At 60.1% G+C, this 18522-nt stretch overlaps 1 protein-coding gene across 2 annotated transcripts; it reads left to right on the top strand.

The window, feature by feature from the left end:
• Nucleotides 1-4572: 4572 nt before the first annotated feature.
• On the top strand, nt 4573-13777 carry SHH (sonic hedgehog signaling molecule). 2 transcript variants are annotated; one of them, XM_060108396.1, is made up of 4 exons: nt 4573-4881; nt 10015-10276; nt 12963-13557; nt 13645-13777. In XM_060108396.1, the coding sequence occupies exons 1-4, from the start codon at nt 4573-4575 to the stop codon at nt 13775-13777; spliced, it is 1299 nt and encodes a 432-aa protein (XP_059964379.1). The 2 variants fall into 2 exon arrangements, with proteins under 2 accessions (XP_059964379.1, XP_059964378.1); XM_060108395.1 differs by having other exon boundaries at nt 12963-13777.
• Nucleotides 13778-18522: the final 4745 nt, after the last annotated feature.

Below are 18522 nucleotides of genomic sequence, written 5' to 3'. Positions count from 1 at the left end.
GCTGCTGTGCACCCAGGCGAGGGCTCGGTTGAGAACAGCAGGGTCTCCCCTGGCCCCTCCGGGAAGCCGGAGACTCACCCCCCAGGTCCAGGGTCAGCAGGGGACATGGGGTTAGGAGAGCAACGCTGAAGGACCCCATCCCTCCAAAATTCAGAGGGGGCCTGGCTGGCAATCTCTAGGAGAACCGTAACAACAGAGATTCGATTTGCCAAAACTGGAACAAAATCAGAAAGAAATGGAAACTGGATGATTGGAGGGAAAGAGAATGAGTACAAGTATTGTCAGGAAGAGAAGCCAAAGTGAGGGATACAGGGAGGAGGGCATGTCAGATTAGGGCCCTAACCCAGAGACCGGAGTCCGGGCGAGCCCTGGACAGGTGTGGTAGGCAGCGGCTTCGATGGGGAGGCCAGAGTGCCAGCTGCAGGGCCCAGCGGGTACCACACTGGGAAAAGGGAAATGGGGGATTGCAAAAAGTAAGGGGGGGATCAGGGGAGGATGGACCGAGTTGTCTAGCCCCGCTTTCAGGGCCCTCCCAACCTGGTGCGCACATATTTTTCCCAAACCTGCAGACCCAGAGCCTGAAGGCAGAGTGAGGAGGCCATCTAGCGGTGGGGGCTGGTGGGAAGGCAGAAGCCGGGCCTGGGAGGCGCCTCCTGGGGGTGGGGGCAGAAGACAGGCAGCCACCTGTCCTCAACAGGGATAATGCTGGTGAGGGATGGGGGTGGGGAGGGGGGAGGGATGAAGGTGGGGAGGGGGAGGGGGAGGGAGGGAGGGGGGAGGGATGGAGGTGGGGAGGGATGGGAGGATGGAGGTGGGGAGGGATGGGAGGATGGAGGTGGGGAGGAATGGAGGGATGGAGGTGGGGAGAGATGGGAGGATGGAGGTGGGGAAGGATGGAGGTGGGGAGGGATGGAGGTGGGGGGGATGGGGGATGGAGGTGGGGAAGGATGGGGGGATGGAGGTGGGGAGGAATGGAGGTGGGGGGGATGGGGGATGGAGGTGGGGGGGATGGGGGATGGAGGTGGGGAGGGATGGGGATGGAGGTGGGGAGGGATGGGAGGATGGAGGTGGGGAAGGATGGAGGTGGGGAGGGATGGAGGTGGGGAGGGATGGAGGTGGGGAGGGATGGGGGATGGAGGTGGGGGGGATGGGGGATGGAGGTGGGGAGGAATGGATGGATGGAGGTGAGGAGGGATGGAGGTGGGGCGGGATGGAAGGATGGAGGTGGGGAGGAATGGATGGATGGAGGTGAGGAGGGATGGAGGTGGGGCGGGATGGGAGGATGGAGGTGGGGAGGGATGGAGGGATGGAGGTGGGGCAGGATGGAGGGATGGAGGTGGGGAGAGATGGAGGTGGGGAGGGATGGGGGATGGAGGTGGGGAGGAATGGATGGATGGAGGTGAGGAGGGATGGAGGTGGGGCGGGATGGAGGGATGGAGGTGGGGAGGGATGGGGGATGGAGGTGGGGAGGAATGGAGGTGGGGAGGAATGGATGGATGGAGGTGGGGCGGGATGGAGGTGGGGCAGGATGGAGGGATGGAGGTGGGGAGGGATGGATGGATGGAGGTGGGGCAGGATGGAGGGATGGAGGTGGGGAGAAATGGGGGGATGGAGGTGGGGGGGAATGGATGGATGGAGGTGGCAGGGATGGGAGGATGGAGGTGGGGAGGGGTATGGAGGGAGGAAGGCAGACGACCATGGGAAAGCAGGGCAGAGCCCAGACAAATCAGAAATGGCTCCTGAGGTTACCTGGGATGTCGGGCCAGGTCAGGAAGAGGCTGGGGTTTGGAACCTCTGACCCGCACGGGGAGGGGCCCAGATTGTCTGGAGGGGCAAAGGCAAAGAGAGGGAGCCATCTGGCGTCTGGAGGTGGAAGAGGACAGTGTCTGCTGTCTGGGAAGTGGGGAGGGGGCAGGATGAAAGGAAGGGGAAGTGGGGGGAGGGTGAGACCTCAGCTTCTGGGGTGGCTCGGCTGATGCCCTTGTTTCCAGGGCAGTAAACACAAACCACAGTTGATCTTTGTCCCGATTCCCCATCCCACCCCAGCCCCACCCGCCACAGGGAGCAGGCCCTCGGAATTCAGTGTTGTGGGTTTACGGTCCATCGTTATTTCATTATTGAGGATTGGCCAGCTCCCAGGCAGGCGGCCCTGGCAGGCTCTTGGGGTGTCCAGGGCTGGCCAAGACGGACAGGAGGTGTCTTCGGCCTGAGCCTGGGCCCCCTGGGCCGAGGAGGCCTGACGGCGGGACCTCCCACTTCCTGTCCTGCCTGCTCCCCACCTGGAGGGAGCTGAGCCCCCAAGTCTCGGAGCCACGCAGAGCTCTCTGCAGCTCAGGCTCCGGCTCCCGAAGCGCCAGCCTTGCTCCCCATCTGGGGAGTTCCCGGCACCTGCGAGATCTCAGGCGGGCATCCCTGCTCATGCGGTGGCCACATGGGCTCCCCGGTCTCCAGCCAGGGGGTTGAGACCCGGTGCTGTGGCCCCTTCGCCTTTGCCTGAGCGGAAAAAGAGGGGAGAAGGGAAGGGACTGGAGCGAGGTGCCACGTGGGGGAGGGAATCAGGAGGCTGGAGTGTCCCCAGCACGCCCTGTGGCTTCTCAAGCCCCCATGCCCAGCGGGTGTCACAACACTTGCTGTGTGGCGACCACTTCAAGCAGGCCCACCCTCCTGGGTCCAGGACGGTGTGACCTTGTTGCATCGGTTCCACTGGGAGGCCTTGAGGAAGTTGGGTTGATGCTTCACAAATCAGAGAATAGAAAAGGCAGGGTGGGGATGCGCTCCTGGCCAGCAGAGCCTTGGAGATGCTCAGTGTCTGCAAAGGCCCAACTACAGCCTCTTTCGATGTCCCCTTCCACGCTCCCCACACCCAGAGGAAAAGTTTATCTGCAATGGAGCTTACCCAGACTGCGGCAAGTGTCCCATTGTTCTGAGGACCCGGCCTCTCGCGCTGGGGTCACGGGAGAACGCCTAACTGCACAGAGTGACAGCCGGGCCTCCCTCCGTCCACTGCACACGAAGAACCCTCGCTCCCGCGTCCCACTCCAGAGCAGTTGCTGTGTCAGGGTGAGACAGGAAGGGCCCAGAAGGAGGAGGGCATATTCTGCAAAAAGGGGGAATCTCCGATTTTCTTTTCCTGGTTTAAATAAGACTTTTTAAGTTAGTTTGTTTCTCAAAGTGCAGGAATTGGGGGCTCCAGCATTGCCGGCTCTGAGCACCGGGCCCTCTTCTGCACGCCCCTCTTTGACCAGAACACTGTGCCCCCAGGGCCCTGCCCCACTCGGGCTACAGCCCCCAGGACCCTGAGGATGGGCTTGTCAAGCTCCAGGGAAAGCCAAGTCGGCATGATGTGGAAGGAACCTGAATTCCACATCCAGCTCATCCCCTGGCCTGCACTTTGCTCCAATCGATTGAATCATGGGGGTGGTGTGTGTGCACAGCCTTGCCCACTCGCTGCTGCCCCCAGGCACAATGGGCCTCCGCCCACCACGCAGGCACCAGCACCGGCTCCCTCCTCTGAGCTGGGGTGCAGACCCCAGACCCGCTCGGGCCCAGCCAGCCGGATCGTTCCCTCAGCTCACTCTGCACCAAACCCTGAGCACACCTCCATTCCACTTCCAGAGAGTTAAAAATAATGCATTAATTGAAACACAATAAAGGAGCAGTATTTTCAAGTTTTTCTAAGGTGCTTAAAGCACTTCAAATAGCACTACGTTATGTACAGTCCCGGCCAGTCGTGGCAACTGGAATATTCCGGAGGGGGCACAGGCCCCTCTTTCTTTCAACTGCAGGGAGCCCTGGCCTGCATGATAAAGTCTCTGGGAAAATATTTAGATAAGACCTGGGCAGCTTTGCCCCTCAAACATTTGAGAGACTATTTGTTTGGTGATGGAAGCTTGGCCGGGGGTGGGGGGGTGGTGGCGGTGGGTCTAGATTGTCCTTTAAAAACTTAAGTTGGTTTTAACTGAAGCATCTACCATTCTGGAGAAAGTGAAGGGGGAACGGGAGGTGTGCCCCGGGCAGGGGGCAGCTGGTGTTATCCTCGGCAACGCGCCTCCTCTCTCCCTCTCACCTTTGTCTTAGTAAAGATGTTTTTCTCTTTTAACTAGAAGCCTTCAGGTAAAAATAAAGCAGCCACAGGAAAAAAAATTAGTCTTTTTTAGGGTTAAACATCAGAAGACAAGCCTGTGCTGCTTTGGCCAATCAGATACGCCCCTGCCAGCTATAATATAGTACTGAAGACAGCCTCCCGCACAAGCTCTCAGGCTTGCTACCATTTAAAATCAGACTCTTTTTGTCTTTTGATTGCTGTCTTGAGCCCCAACTCCGATGTGTTCCGTTATCAGCGGCCAGCAGCCTGCCGTTCCAGCCCCCGTCTGGGTGGGGATCGGTGGCGAGTCCCCCGCAGCGGCGGCGGGCAAGGTTATATAGGAAGAGAAAGAGCGAGGCTGAGAGCGAGGGCGCCAGCAGCCAGCCGGAGCAAGCGAGGGAGGGAGAGCGCACGGGCACACACACTCGCACACCCGCACCCTCGCGCACTCAGACCTGCTCGGGCCAGCCTTGAGGTCCCTGGGCTCCATGGACGAGATGCTACTGCTGGCGAGATGTCTGCTGGTGGTGCTGGTCTCCTCACTGCTGATGTGCTCGGGGCTGGCGTGCGGACCCGGCCGGGGATTTGGGAAGAGGCGGAACCCAAAAAAACTGACCCCTTTAGCCTACAAGCAGTTCATCCCCAACGTGGCTGAGAAGACCCTAGGGGCCAGTGGAAGATACGAAGGGAAGATCACGAGAAACTCGGAGCGATTTAAGGAACTCACCCCCAACTACAACCCTGACATCATATTTAAGGATGAAGAAAACACTGGAGCGGACCGGCTGATGACTCAGGTAGAAACCCAGCACGGGGCGTGGAATGTGTTGCTTCCAAGGGGTTATGTGTAACCATGCCGTACAGTCTGTTTGCTCTTCAGGCAGGTAGAAAGCCGATTTTACCCTCTCCTTCCCCACCCACCTGCCGACCTACCATCCCTTCCTCTTCCTGGAGGGGAATGGAGGTGAAGGGTCCAGCTGGAGAAGTTTAGGCTGGGGGGTGGGGATCAGGACGCTAGGAGATGTGGTCCTTGCATGGCCCTGATTTGATGTGTCCTGCTGGGATGGCCTTCCCATCCTGCCTCAGCTCTGGCTTGTAACTTGGGGAGACCTTCACTTTGGGGGCATCTGTCCTTTCCAAGTTGGGAGTGGGTACGGAGGGGGGCGCAAGCATCCCCCCATAAACATAGAGCGGCGTCCAGATCACTGCAGGTGTAGCCTCGGCGCTTACACGTTTCCCTTCTCCTCTGTGTTTTTCTTTCCCACCACTGCTACCCGCCCCCGCTGCCCCCCACCAAAGACCCTCAACTGGAAAAGCCAGGAGGCCGGGCTGACAAAAGGTCGGGGCTCCAGAGGCGGCTGGGCCAGTCCCTGACCGTATCACATAGCTCCACTGCGATTCCATCGCTGGCAGCTGTGCCCACCAGAGTGTGAATGTATCGATATTTCTTTAAGGATGCCCTCTTATTCTCCCGAGCCCGCGGTACTTGAGGGGAGGGACTTAGAACTTACTGGCATTGCATCACGCTAGTTTTCAACCTGCTTGCATAGGAAATTAGGAGCAACTAGATATTAGCGGGAGGGGGGGGCTGGAAAGAAGAACCAAAGCAAAACACGCATTCCTCTCTCCCCCTCCGCCTCCGTTTGAGACTTCTGGCTGCCAATCTGCCCGTCAATGGCAGACTTTCTGCAACTCCAGGCACGTATAACTGAAGCTAGAAATGGATTTCCTGGCAAATATAGGTCAACATCTTTTTTATTGCCCTATTAAAATATTCAAGTCCTACCTTTAGGGCCAGGAGCGCACCGCAGCTGACGGAGCGGCGCTGGCGGGGCGCAAGTGCAGGGGAGGCTGGGGGTGGGAGGGACCGAGGAGACACTCCCGGCCGCTCCGCTCCCCAGCCCGATGCCCGGCCGTGCTGCGGAGCCGAGGAAGGCCAGGGGCAGGCGGGGTAGCGGGCTCCAGCTGACGGACGGAGGCGGAGAGGGAGGGGAGGAGAGGGTCCTCGTCCCTGGCTCGCTCGCATCTGCTCCCGACCACCTTAAATCTGGACCGCGAGTGTGGACGCGCGCGCCTGTGCCCGAGAGCAGCGCGAGCCGCAATTAACTCTGCGCAGGCCGCGGGGTGCCCTGCGCGTGCGGCCGGCTGCGGGCGCTTTTCCAGCTCATCTGGGGCTCCGACCCCCTGGCACCCTCGGTTCCGGCGGGAGGGCAGGGGCCTTCCCGGGATCCCTCGGCACCGAGGAGAGGGGCGCGAGGCCAGAGAAAGCAGCGGGGGCGGGGACGCCGGAGGTCCCCGAGCCGGAGGGCTCAGCGGCCGCCGCGGTCCGCGCCGGGCCGACGCGGGAGGGAGCGGGTCCCGGCCCGCGCCCTGCCCGGGGCCCCGGGCCTCGCCGCCCCGCCTACAAGTGCGAGCGCGCGGAGCCGCGCACCCGGGCAGACGCATCTCGGCTCCACTTACTCCCGGGTTATCGATCTCGCGGCTCGGGTTTCAGTGCGCGCGGGGCTGGGCTGCGGCCGCCCGCCGGCCCCTCCACGCGCCCGAGCGCGGGCTCGGCCAGGGCTCCCGGCGGCGCTCCGACGGCCCGGCTGGCGAGGCGGCGCGGGCGGACCCGGCGGGCCCGGGCGGGAGGGAGAAGCCGGTCCAGGGCGGAGGCGCCTCGCGGGCCTGGGCGCCCGGCCCGAGCCCCCTGCCGGGTCCCTCGCCCCGCCGCCCCCGGCCGCCCCGCCGGGACCTACAGCCGCGCGGCCCGGCGCCCGGCCGCTCTGGCCGCAGCATGCGCTGGCAGCATTTGAACTTCTGACCTTCTGTCAACTTCCCTCAGACGAACGAAACGAAAACAAATACTTTTTTTCCCTGGGCAGTGGCTATTCCCGTTCCCAGCACAAAAGGAGGGGGGAGGGGCAGCCGACGTCGGGGTGGGGTGGGGAGAGCCAGGCCAGGCGTGTACCACGGGCCCCAAAAACGTGCCCTAAAAACCTGGAGGCTGGGGAGGGGGGGGTGGCCTGGAAGGCGCCCCCTGCTTTACCCCTTCCGCGTCCTTCCTGCGTCCCCGGTCCTAAGAGTTAAAGTTGGGAAGGCGGGGGACCTGGGAGGTGAGGGCAGGGCCGGGGGAAGGGGAAGCGGCAACGCCTCCCGGGCTCCTGGGGCACCTGCCCCCCCGCCGGCCCCCCACTTAAGATAAGCACCTAGACTCTGCTCTCGGGTGCGTGTCCCTCCCCCGCCCCGTCTCTCCGTGTCTGTGTCTCCCTAACGTGACTGCCGCCCAAGTCCCTCAACCATGGCAAGATCGTCCCCAGTGGAACTTTCAGAGCAGTTCAGGAACGCATGAGCCCCTGGTTAATATTAACTCTGAGAGGGGGAAGCGCAGACAGACACGCTCTCCCCGCAGGCCGCGGTGCCGAGGGGCTCCGAGGGGGCAGGAGGCCGCGAGGGGCCGGCCTGCGGGCTGCGCGGGGGACCGGCCCGAGGCGCCACGTTGGGCAGATTTCCGGGTGCGTGGCGGCCCCGGGGAGCGGCGCTCAGGTGTGGGTTTGAAGGGAGGGGCCTGGTTTTCCGGAGGGGGGGGAGGAGGAGCAGCGAGAGGTGTGTGCGGGGACCCGAGGGGACCCTTCTGAAGTCGGGACACCCCCTCCCCCGCGCTGGGGAAGCCCGTGGGCGTCGGCGGTGACAGTCCCCGCTCGGCTCCCGGGCGCGGAGCGGCTGCGCAGACTGGGGAGGTGGCGCGGGAGCTCAGGCGTGGGGAACAACTTGGCCTCCGCCGACACAAAGCCGGGCCCGTCGGCCCCTCTGGCCTTCACGGTGGCTGCACAGAGGCGGGATTGATTCGCGGCACACGACCCAGTGAATTGATAACCGGCCCGGGCTTCCCGGCTCTGCCCGCGACGATCCCGCCCGGCCGGGGCGCAGAGACTCTTGCAGCCGCGGGCCGAGGCCGCGTTGCGCCTGGCGGAGCCCGGGCCTGCCTCGGCCCTGGGCTCCTCGCCTGGGGTCTCCACCTCTTGTCCGAGTGGCGCAGCTCAGAACGCTGGGGGATGGTACGCGTGCTCCCCTTCCTGCCCTCCCCCTCGCCAGCGGCCCCGGGGGAAGCCACTGAAAGCTTCATCTGCCCCCCGAAAGCAGGGAGCTGGGCTGCGATGGGGGCTCGGGAAGCGAGTGTCTGCGTGTGCGCGTCGGTGGTGTGCGCCTGCGCAGCCGGTTCCACATCCCGGCTCTAAACTGACCCTGGTTTACTGATTGATTTTCATGTAAAACGCATTCAATCCTCACGATGACCTCACTCAAACTCTGTCTTTCTGACTTTTTTTTTTTTTAAGAAAACTGTTGGCGGGCCTAGAAACCTGCAAGCGCTGACCTGTTACCAGGACCGCCCCCTAGCCGTCTGCCCTCCCTCCACCACGCGCGCGCGCACGCACACACTCACACACACACACTTGCTGTATGTCTAACTCTACAACCATATACTGGTTTTTACTGCCGCCAACTACACAGGTCTTTTCCTGTCGCGCAATCGGTCGCATCCCCTTAAACGCGGCAGCGGCCCTGCTCCCCCGCGCTCTGTAAGAAAGAGTTCCCCCAGGCTATAATAGGGTCCTTGCTGGGGCCGGCTGGTCATCTCCGTAACCGGGGTCCCCGCCCGGATATCAGCCCTACCCTCTGCAGAAGTCAACGTGGAATTGTCCCCTATCCCTCCTGAGTCTGGCTCTCTGGGGGACGCCCCCATCATGATTTTGTCACCACCTCCCCTTTTTTCAACCCCGCACCAGCCGCATATAAACGTCCAGTGAGTTACTGTCCACACAAACATGCACGTGATTCAACTCTTTCTTGCATCCTTGTCTGAATGGGACCCGAGAATTATATGGGAACTCCCACAGCTTTACCCTGGCTTCAGTCCTGCCTATTCACTGCTTCTTTACTCCTACTGGCAGCTTCCTTGTGGGAGGTGGGGGAACCCCAAGGGCGGTTTCCAGAAGAAGCCTCCCTAAGGCAAGAGCTCAGAGGCCCCAGGCCTTTCTGGCTCCCCTCCCCCTCCCCTCCCCTCCCCCCTCCACCTCTTAAGTTGGCTCTTCAAACTTGCAGGACACCATTCTGCGCCGGCCAAGAAAACAAGAGGGGGGGAGGGAACAGGTTAAGGAAAACAAGAGACACAATCAGACCACAGAAAAGCCGGGAGAAAAGAGTTCCACGGGGAAAAGGAATGTGGCTGTCCAGATAAAGAATGTTTGTCATCCGGCCCTGGTCTTATTGAAAATTATAACTCACCTGGTTGCCTTTCACTTCTGGTTCCCCCACCCCTTCGGCTGCTATCAGGGTCCCACCACCCTCTCTACCTTTGGCTTAATTCTCACCTCAGATAGGCGCAGGGCAGAGATAAGGCAAGGCTTTTAACTCTGTAAGAAGTATACCGTGTATTTTTCTTTCTACGGCTAAGTTGCACCCGGGGCCTCTCTCCTGCCTCCTGAGAGGGAGTTTGTCCAGGGAGCTGGGTGGAGCCTTGCACAGGTGCGGAGCGATGGGGCCACAGAAGAGGGCAGGGGCCTGGAGGGCGTCGTGGAGGAGGACGCGGGCCACAGCCTAGGGTGCTCCTGGAGGCTTGTGCAGCCACTGTCCAAAACCACGCAGTTTACTTATTTCGAAGACAGACATTTCATCTGCTTCTCAGGCCGTGACGGGGGCTCTGCTATTTCAGGTGTGGAGAAAGGCGCTCAAGTCGCCTCCGAGAGGACGTGCCTCCTCCTACGATGCCACCCCCTCCTCCCTAGCCGAGCTCCCCCTCTCCGGAACAGGCCGGCCCGTTCCAGGCCTGGCCTTGTCTCCCTACTTCTGCGCACAGCCCGCATCCCGGGGGGCTAGGCAGAGCAGCCCAGGGGTAGGGTTGGGGCAGGCCCGGACGCTCATGGGCGCTGGGTGCCCCCTTCTCTCCACAGCGGTGCAAGGACAAGTTGAACGCCTTAGCCATCTCCGTGATGAACCAGTGGCCGGGAGTGAAGCTGCGGGTGACAGAGGGCTGGGACGAGGACGGCCACCACTCAGAGGAGTCGTTGCACTACGAGGGCCGCGCAGTGGACATCACCACCTCGGACCGCGACCGCAGCAAGTACGGCATGCTGGCGCGCCTGGCCGTGGAGGCCGGCTTCGACTGGGTCTACTACGAGTCCAAAGCGCACATCCACTGCTCGGTGAAAGCAGGTGAGGGGGCGGGCCCACCCACGCCGACAGCACCCCCCAGCAGCTCCAGATCTGTGCCCCAAAGCCCGGCTCACGGGAAGGAGGAAAGTGGGGAGGAGGGGGGCAGGCAGGGAGGGGACTGGGTGATGACTGGTGTTTCTGTGGTGGGAATAGACTCCGTGAGGCCTGTCCCAGTCCCCAGCCGGGAGCTGTCCCTACCTTTGAGGCCACAGAGGCCCACGTTCTCTGAGCCCAGATGCAGGGGGCATCTGGCTTCTCGAGCCTTCCCCTACCCCTGTTTCCGGAGTCCCCCGCTGCAGGTGGAAGAGACAGGGAGGAAAGATGGTGGGGCGGGGGGACTGTCCTGGTGAGAGACTGCAGCCCTGCCCAGTCGGCCGGCTCTGGCCCAGAGCCTCTGTCTCAATAGAGCTTAAGAATGAACCACTCGCCACTCGCCACCGGCCCGCACCCGGCACAGGAGGTTCTGCCCGGGGTGGAAGCCCCGGTCCACTCCCTTCCCCCCTGAGCGCCTGTGGATTATGAACTAACTTAAGTCACTCGGCCTTTGGGAAGAGGCCTGATGGGAGGTAATAAAGCCGGTAGTTACCACTTCCAACATCTGGAGGCCGCAAGCCCAGAAGCATCCGTCCTTATTAGGAACCAGCTGGGCTGCCCTGAGCCACAGGCAGGGCCAGGAAAGCCAAGCCTGCAGCTGGAGCCCCCGCCCTGCTGCGTGAGGCTGACTTCCCTGGGCCTGCAACGCCACACGCTGTTGCTGGCGAGGAACAGCTCCGGAAGGAAGGCGCGCGCGCGCGCGCACAGTTCCCCAGCTCCACTGAAGCAGGTTTCTCCAACTCTCGGCAGAAGCCGGCGCATTCAGCAAGACAGTTCACAGTGAATTTCAGAGGAACTGCGTCTCCCCCCGCCCCCCCGTTTCGCCTGTTTGTCTCCTAAACTGTATTTTAATAGCGTATGTTAGTAGAAAAACACTTTCAAAGTGTCGAGGCACACTTTGGAGGTAAGGAAAAGAGTGGCCTCCTGTAGCAACAGAAAGAAAGGTGTGGAAGGCTGGGGAGAAGGTCTGGGCTTAGAGCCTGGGAAAGGGTCTCAGACGCCAGCAGGGCGGGGAGGCGCGCCCCGACTTCGCGGGGCTCCTAAATGGCGGCGCGGCGCGCGGCGCGCGGCCCGCTCCGGGCCACCCCTGTCCGCGGGGTCCCCCTGGCGGGGGTCCCTCGAGGTCTCCTCGCAAATGAGCAGCGGTCGTCCGGCCCGGGACCCCGCCGGGGGAGCCGGGCCCGGCGCGCAGAGCCGCTCATTGGCATTCCGCGCACACGGGCCGGGCGCGGGGCGGTGCGTGTCAAGCAGGGTCGTGCGACTCGACGCCTCGGGCTCGCCTGCGTCCCGGGCGCATTCCGGGCGGCTATGTCGGGCCTCCAAAGGCCGGCCCCGCACTTCATGCCGGAGAAAACGATGAGAAGATTAAAAGCCCTCAGTAATTCCAGCAGGAAGATTCTTTCTCGCGATCTCTATTTGCAAAAAGCAGGATCCCGGAGATTGGAATGCAAAGAAGACGGGGACGTCCCCGCCCCTCCTCCACGGCCCCCTGCGCGCCGCCCGACTCCGATTATTGTCCTCGGGACAGTGAGCCTCAGAGAGCGACAGAGGCCGGAGAAAGCGGGTAGTCAAGGGGCCTTGAGAACCCGGCGCTTCCAGAGCTCGGAGCAGGCCCCGCCATTTAAAATTCAAATACACATCTCGAGTGCTTGGAAGAGAGGCCTGGCTGTGCAAATAGTGCTTGTGAGGCCCGGGCTTCTGGAGAGCCCGCGTGTGAATCGCCGGGGGTGCGGCGGGGGGGTTGCACCTGAGCAAATAGGGAGGGGGCGGCCCAGAGCTGGAGAGAGAGGGAGCCGAGAGGGGTGGGGGGGGATGGAAGGAGCCCCTCTTCCAAGAGCGCCTCCCATTTGTTGCAGAAATTACAATGACAATGGCGAGCCCTTTATTGGATTTTAATTAGAAGATCCACACAAGCCCCGGATTTTCACACCTCAGCCAATTCTCTGGAATGTTTGTCCAGTTGCTACAACTACTACAGCTATTTTTCAACCCCGCCCTCGCCTCCAACCGGCCGACACCAACCAGCCGACACCAAGGCCCCCCGCTGGGCACTGGGGGCGGGGGGGTGGTGCGGGGAGCGGCCGAGGGTCCCCGCCGCGCAGCCCGGGTGCGGAGCGCACGAGGGGGCGCCGCGCCCCGCGCCGGAGGCGGGAGCAAAGGAGGGTGCGCCCCGGCGCCCGGGTGAGCTCAAGGAGGCTTCCTGAGGAATCCAAGTGGAGAGCAAATACCCTCTGAATTCATGGCGAGGTTGGGTGTGTGCTGAGCCGGCGGGGGAGGGGGCGGGGGAGGGGGAGGCGAAAGGGAAGGAGTGTAACCGGCCTCCCGCCGGAGACGCCAATCGACCTTTGTCACCGCCAGTCCAATCCTAAGAGAGTCGTTAAGGAATGCGTCTGCATCTGAATTTGGTCACCGAGGCGGTGGGGATGGGGGGAGGGAGGTGTGCGCGGGACCAGCCTGGCACCTCTCCCCGGAACCACGCGCTTCCTCGTTCTGGGCGCGCGGGACACCAAGCGTGCGCCCCCCTTCCCAGTCGCGTCTTCCTCTCGGGACTCACCGCCCTGTCTCCTCTTCTCTCCCTTCTCTCCCCCCGCAGAGAACTCGGTGGCGGCCAAATCGGGCGGCTGCTTCCCGGGCTCGGCCACGGTGCACCTGGAGCAGGGCGGCACCAAGCTGGTGAAGGACCTGCGCCCCGGGGACCGCGTGCTGGCGGCCGACGACGAGGGCCGGCTGCTCTACAGCGACTTCCTCACCTTCCTGGACCGCGACCACGGCGCCAAGAAGGTCTTCTACGCGATCGAGACCCGGGAGCCTCGCGAGCGTCTGCTGCTCACCGCCGCGCACCTGCTCTTTGTAGCGCCGCACAACGGCTCGGCCGGCCGGGAGCCCGAGGCGCTGTCGGGCGCCGGGCGGCCGCCTGGGGGCGCGCCGGAGCGCCGGGCGCTCTTCGCTAGCAGCGTGCGCCCTGGCCAGCACGTGTACGTGGTGGCCGAGCGCGGCGGCGATCGGCGGCTCCTGCCGGCCGCCGTGCACAGCGTGACGCTGCGCGAGGAGAGCACGGGCGCGTACGCGCCGCTGACAGCGCAGGGCACCATCCTCATCAACCGGGTGCTGGCGTCGTGCTACGCGGTCATAGAGGAACACAACTGGGCGCACCGGGCCTTCGCGCCCTACCGCCTGGCGCACGCGCTCCTGGCCGCGCTGGCGCCCTCGCGCACGGACCGCGGCGGGGGCGGGGGCGGTGGCCGCGTGCCCCCGCCTGCGCCAGGTGCGCCGGCTGCGCTGGGTGCGACCGACGCGCCAGGCGCCTCGGGCATCCACTGGTACTCGCAGCTGCTCTACCAAATAGGCACCTGGCTGTTGGACAGCGAGGCCTTGCACCCGCTCGGCATGGCGGTCAAGTCCAGCTGAAGGCCAGGGGGCCGGGGAGGGCACCGGGAGGGGGCGGGGCGGGCGGGGGGAGGGGCGAGATACCGCAAATGACACACGGAAAAAGCGCACGAAATGAGACTTTAATTATAATAATAATTAATAATAATAAAAAAGTAGGACAGTCCAAAGTAGACTATAAGGAATCAAAGACCCCGAGAAATTCTGTTGTTGTGTTTAGTTTATATATATATATATTTTTGAATTTTTTGATTCCTGTTTAAGTTTGGTTATTTTTTCACCTCTCCTGGCTATTTATTTGTTTGGTATGAATAGATGTTTTAAAATAATATGAACCGGACCTTCAAGAGCCTTAAATAGTTTGTTTCTTGGATAATTTATTATCATGTGAACTGTACTCACAGGGGGAAAGATTATTTTGTGAAGCCAAGCGACCCGCTCAGAGTCTATTTTTCTACATGTGCCTCGTCCTGACTTTCAGAAAGCAAACTTCTGTCCTCTGCATTCCTCGTTTGCAACGCTCCTGCTTTTCAGCAAGTGTAAACTAAAACATGCTTCATGGGGGTCCACAAATTATATTTTTATACACAGAATTGTAAATTAGATTTTTGAGAGATCAATACTTAACTGAATTACATTTCATTTTTGAAATAGTGTAAAATATGAAAATATATTATTTTAATTTAACTAGTTTCCAATGTAACAGCCATCTCCTGTTTTGTCTTCCGGGTTTAATATTTGCTTTGTCATCACCATTTTGGCCACATTCTTGGAAGTCAAGACTGTTACACACTCACACACACACATACACTTTTTTTTTTCTTGGACAAACTGGAAAAACTCTGTTATTTTTAACTTCAAAGAATTTATTAGAAAATAATATTTTTTAAAAGCGCACATAGTGATGATCCCACAAGGATGGAGCCTGTAGTTTGTACAGAGAAAAACAAAGGATGTTTTTGCATTAATAAATTGAGAAATAACTGCTGTAAATTTACTAAAATGTATTTTTGAATATTTTGTAATAGTTTTATAGAAATAAAATGTGCCACGCACAGCCTGGTTAGTATATAATAACTAAGAATTCCTGTTGCAGCCCTTTTTCTTTCCTTTTTTTGGCTTCTTTGTTTGGGAAACCTAGTGCTGACAGGAGTTCCCAGTATTATATTTAGATGTGTTGCTTATACTGTGAATTCAGATCCACTCACGTAGGTAACCGAATCGACGTGTTTGTTTTCGTCCCTGGAGAAACCTCAGCTCTGTTTGTATTTATTGTGTGAAAGTCTCTCTACTCAGAGGCTGGCAGTGCCGTGCTGGGTGCCCTTCTGCCCTCACCTCCCCCAGCTTAACCAGCACAGCCTCGGTGGCTGCCTGGAGGAGATGGTCTGGGGCACTCACCCAGAACTTCCTCCCCAGGCCCCGCGTCACTGGTGGCCAACTTTGTTCCCTCCACTTGGTTGACCCAGGTTGGGGTGCACTGTCCCCCTGGCCTTGCAGGGAGGAGGTCCTTAACTGCTTTCTGAAGTCCTGGGACCCGGGACTTTTCAGAAGGGTCCCCAAGGAGAGGGCCAGGTGTTGACGATCTGCAGGAGGATGTGCTCCCTGCCTGCTCTGTGCGGACCCGGCCTTCCCTCCTCTCCCGTCACACCCACTAAGAGCCTCAGGGTGCCGGGGTGCCCGGGCCATGCTGGTGCCTCCAAGTCGTCTGTCTTGAGTGGTTGTCAGGTGTGGACGTTTGTCCCTAGGTCGTAGTCCTCCTGCGGGCACCCTGGGGCCAGTGGCCCTGTGTCAGCAGGGCCGGGGGGACAGGTCCTCCGTGCCTGATGCTGTATCATAGGCTCAGCCGCCCTGAGCGGTCACTCTGAGGGCTTTGGTTTAGTGAAGGCTGCTGTCCCGCTTTGCGCTCTGCGCCCAAATGCCTCTGCAGGCTGAGCTTTGGGAAGGTGGACCGTGTGGCCTCAGGGCCTCTCAGAAGATTAAATAAGGCGGCCCTGGGTTTAGGGGAACAGAATTGAACTCAACGGCCTCGGGCCAGTCTCGGTCCCACCTGGTCAGGGTCTGGAGAAGCTGCTTCTGAGGCTAGGGCTCAGGTCCCTGGGGGGCTTCTGTGCTGAGGTCTGGTGAGATGTGGCTCTCCAGGAGGCCGAGGGCCCCGATGGGCGGTGCTGGGGCCAGAGCTCACCCTCCGGGCAGGAGTGGTCCCTGGTTCTCCTTGGTCTCCTAGGTGGGCAGCAGGGTTATGATCCCTGGTAAGGCTGGTGGTTTCTGTTCTGATGACTGTTCAGGTCTGAGTGTTAAGCCAAGCAGGAGCACGAAGCACACCAGCAGCTCTGGCCAGACTGGTCCACTGGACTAGTTAGCGGTCAGAGAGAGAGGTCAGGTGTTGGCCTGGCCCGAAGGTCCCTGGCAGCGCCCCCTCCTGGCCGGGCAAGGTTGTGGCACCCTCGCCTGTTTCCCCCCCTCTCTCCCCACCTTTTAAGACCCTTCACAGCTTTATAGTGAGAATTCTCTTTTTCACGTCCACAGCGTAGAGAAACGAAGTGCAGGGCATCGGGCAGGTGCAGCACTGCTGCCGGACGAGGGCCACTTCTCCATCTTCAGGGCTGACAGGACCAAGAGTGTGTGCCAAGTGTGTGCGTGGTGTTGCTGCCGGCCTCCCTCGTGACTAATTGCATATCTATTCCTGTCAAACACGCGTACCAGAATGTACTTGAAACTGTTATCTTTGTGCTCTGTTGTTTGAATAATTAAAGAAGTTACAGAGACTTTGTGCCGTGTCTGTTCTGTGGCAGAATTCCCGTCCCATCCTGTCATCTGCAACTCCCGTTTTCTTCCACCAGGTTGTCCCAAATATGTGAAAGAAGAAATGTCATTGAGAGTGCACACTTCGGATCCATCAGGGGTGGTGATGGGCTCTTACGTGTGGGACAAAGCACGAGGCCCGTCCATCTGAGGAAGCTGCCAGCACACGGCGGCGTGTGGGAGGGGGGCGGGGGGGGAGGGAGGCAGCCCCATCCTCTCCTGGTGGAGACCCTTTGCTGTCAGCATCACATCCACATGGGAAATACTGGGCTGACATGCAAAGAATGCCGGCTGGTTGCAAGATTTGGCAAGAAAGCAACAAAGTGCCTGCCTGTGAGCCAGCTCCAGGGCTGGGGGGCGGGGGGAAGCAACTGGGTGCCCCAGTGACGCAGAAAAGTGGCCTGTCCATCCTTGTGAAAGAACCATCCACTCAAGGGGGCTGAGAGGTCCAGGGAAGTGACCTTCATAGTTTCTTATCGGCCAACCATGGCCCCAGGGACAAATCTGGACAGCGGCCCGTCTTTATACAGCCCACAAGCTGAGATCGGGTTTTACATTTTAAATGGTTGAAAATAAAACAGCTAAAGAAGAATATTCCATATGTGAAAATTCTATAAAATCTGTAACTCAGCTTCCATCAGCAAGTTGCTCTTGGAATCTTACTCCCCCCACCCCACCCCCAGGCTGGCTCATCCCTCTGCCTGCTGTCCCGAGGGGGCCTTCAGGCTCCCACGGCTCCTGAGAAGCTGCATCAGGGACCACGCAGCCCACAGAGCCTGAAGTATGTACTATCCGGGTCTTTACAGAGAACGTTCGCCAACCCCCATCTAGGATCTTATGGAAACCCAGCACGCTGTGGTGGGGCTGGAACGTAGTGGGGTGAGGCCAGCAGAGCACACTTTCTATTGGAATTCAAAGGCGGCTCACATCGCTCCTGGCTGGGGTAACAAATCCAGCAAGACCTGGTGGTGTGACAGGCGAACCCTATGCTAGCCTGGAGGTAAACAGGAGACACCCACCTGTAAAGACCCACAAATGGGTGGCCAGAAGCCATGCAGGCTTCATCCCAATCTGGTGAAAATCGTCCCCAGGGGGAAAATAGGAAGCCGGTGTTTGGAGGTAACCTTCTTGGCTCTTCTTGGCTGAGCCTGATTTTCTCAAAGGAAGAAGAAACTGACAGTAATTCACATTCTATAAACAAGCTCTGGGCCCACCAAGAAGACAGGGAAACTGCATGAAGGTGGCCTTTTCAATGGGTGTCTTTGGTTTTCAGGATGAGGGCAGCTATGCTTCCAGAAGGGGGAAACTGGTTTAAATAAGAGGCTCAAGAAATCTGAAAAGATAAATTCGAAGAAATATTATGCCGAAAACCCAAGGATTTCCCCCGTACAACTGAACCGGTTCCTGGGTGGAAACTTCCACGTCCCAGGCGAGGAGGGCCTGGGTGTTTGCTTCCAGGGGAAGGTGATGCCCTTTCTGCTGGACGCCAAGCCTCATCCCAGTTGGGAAATTCCCTTTCTCCAGACCCGCCCCCCCCCCGCCCCCAGGTAGGCTCAAGGCTTCCCTTTCTGAGCCTCGCAACCAAAAGGCAGCAAAACAAACCCGATGTCTTTGGAAGGAGCTTTGGGCCCCGGGTCCCTGTGTCTGTCACCTGCGGGTCCAACTCATCAGAATCCCAGCCGAAACCCTCCAGCCAGACCCAACAGGCAGGCCACACATGGGCCAAGAAAGCAGGAGCCTGGGCAGAGACGTGGGCGTGGAAGGGGGGCTGTTTCAGAAAGAGCCCCAAAGCGTTGGCATCAGCACGGCACCTCCAGGTGAGGCTGGACCTGAGCGCTCCCCCTGCTGCTGGTGGTGTTACTCCCGGGCCTATGTGGGAGGGCGCAGCCAACCTTCCTGAGCCCGGGGCTCTGCGGGTCAGTGCCCCATCGCTGCCAGCACCGGGCGGCCGCCGCCCCTTCCGC

Source organism: Mesoplodon densirostris, chromosome 9 (genome assembly GCF_025265405.1).
Source record: "Mesoplodon densirostris isolate mMesDen1 chromosome 9, mMesDen1 primary haplotype, whole genome shotgun sequence".
Lineage (NCBI taxonomy): Eukaryota > Metazoa > Chordata > Mammalia > Artiodactyla > Ziphiidae > Mesoplodon > Mesoplodon densirostris.
The sequence above is the reverse complement of the archived record's forward strand: the minus strand, read 5'-3'. Positions and strand labels throughout refer to the sequence as shown.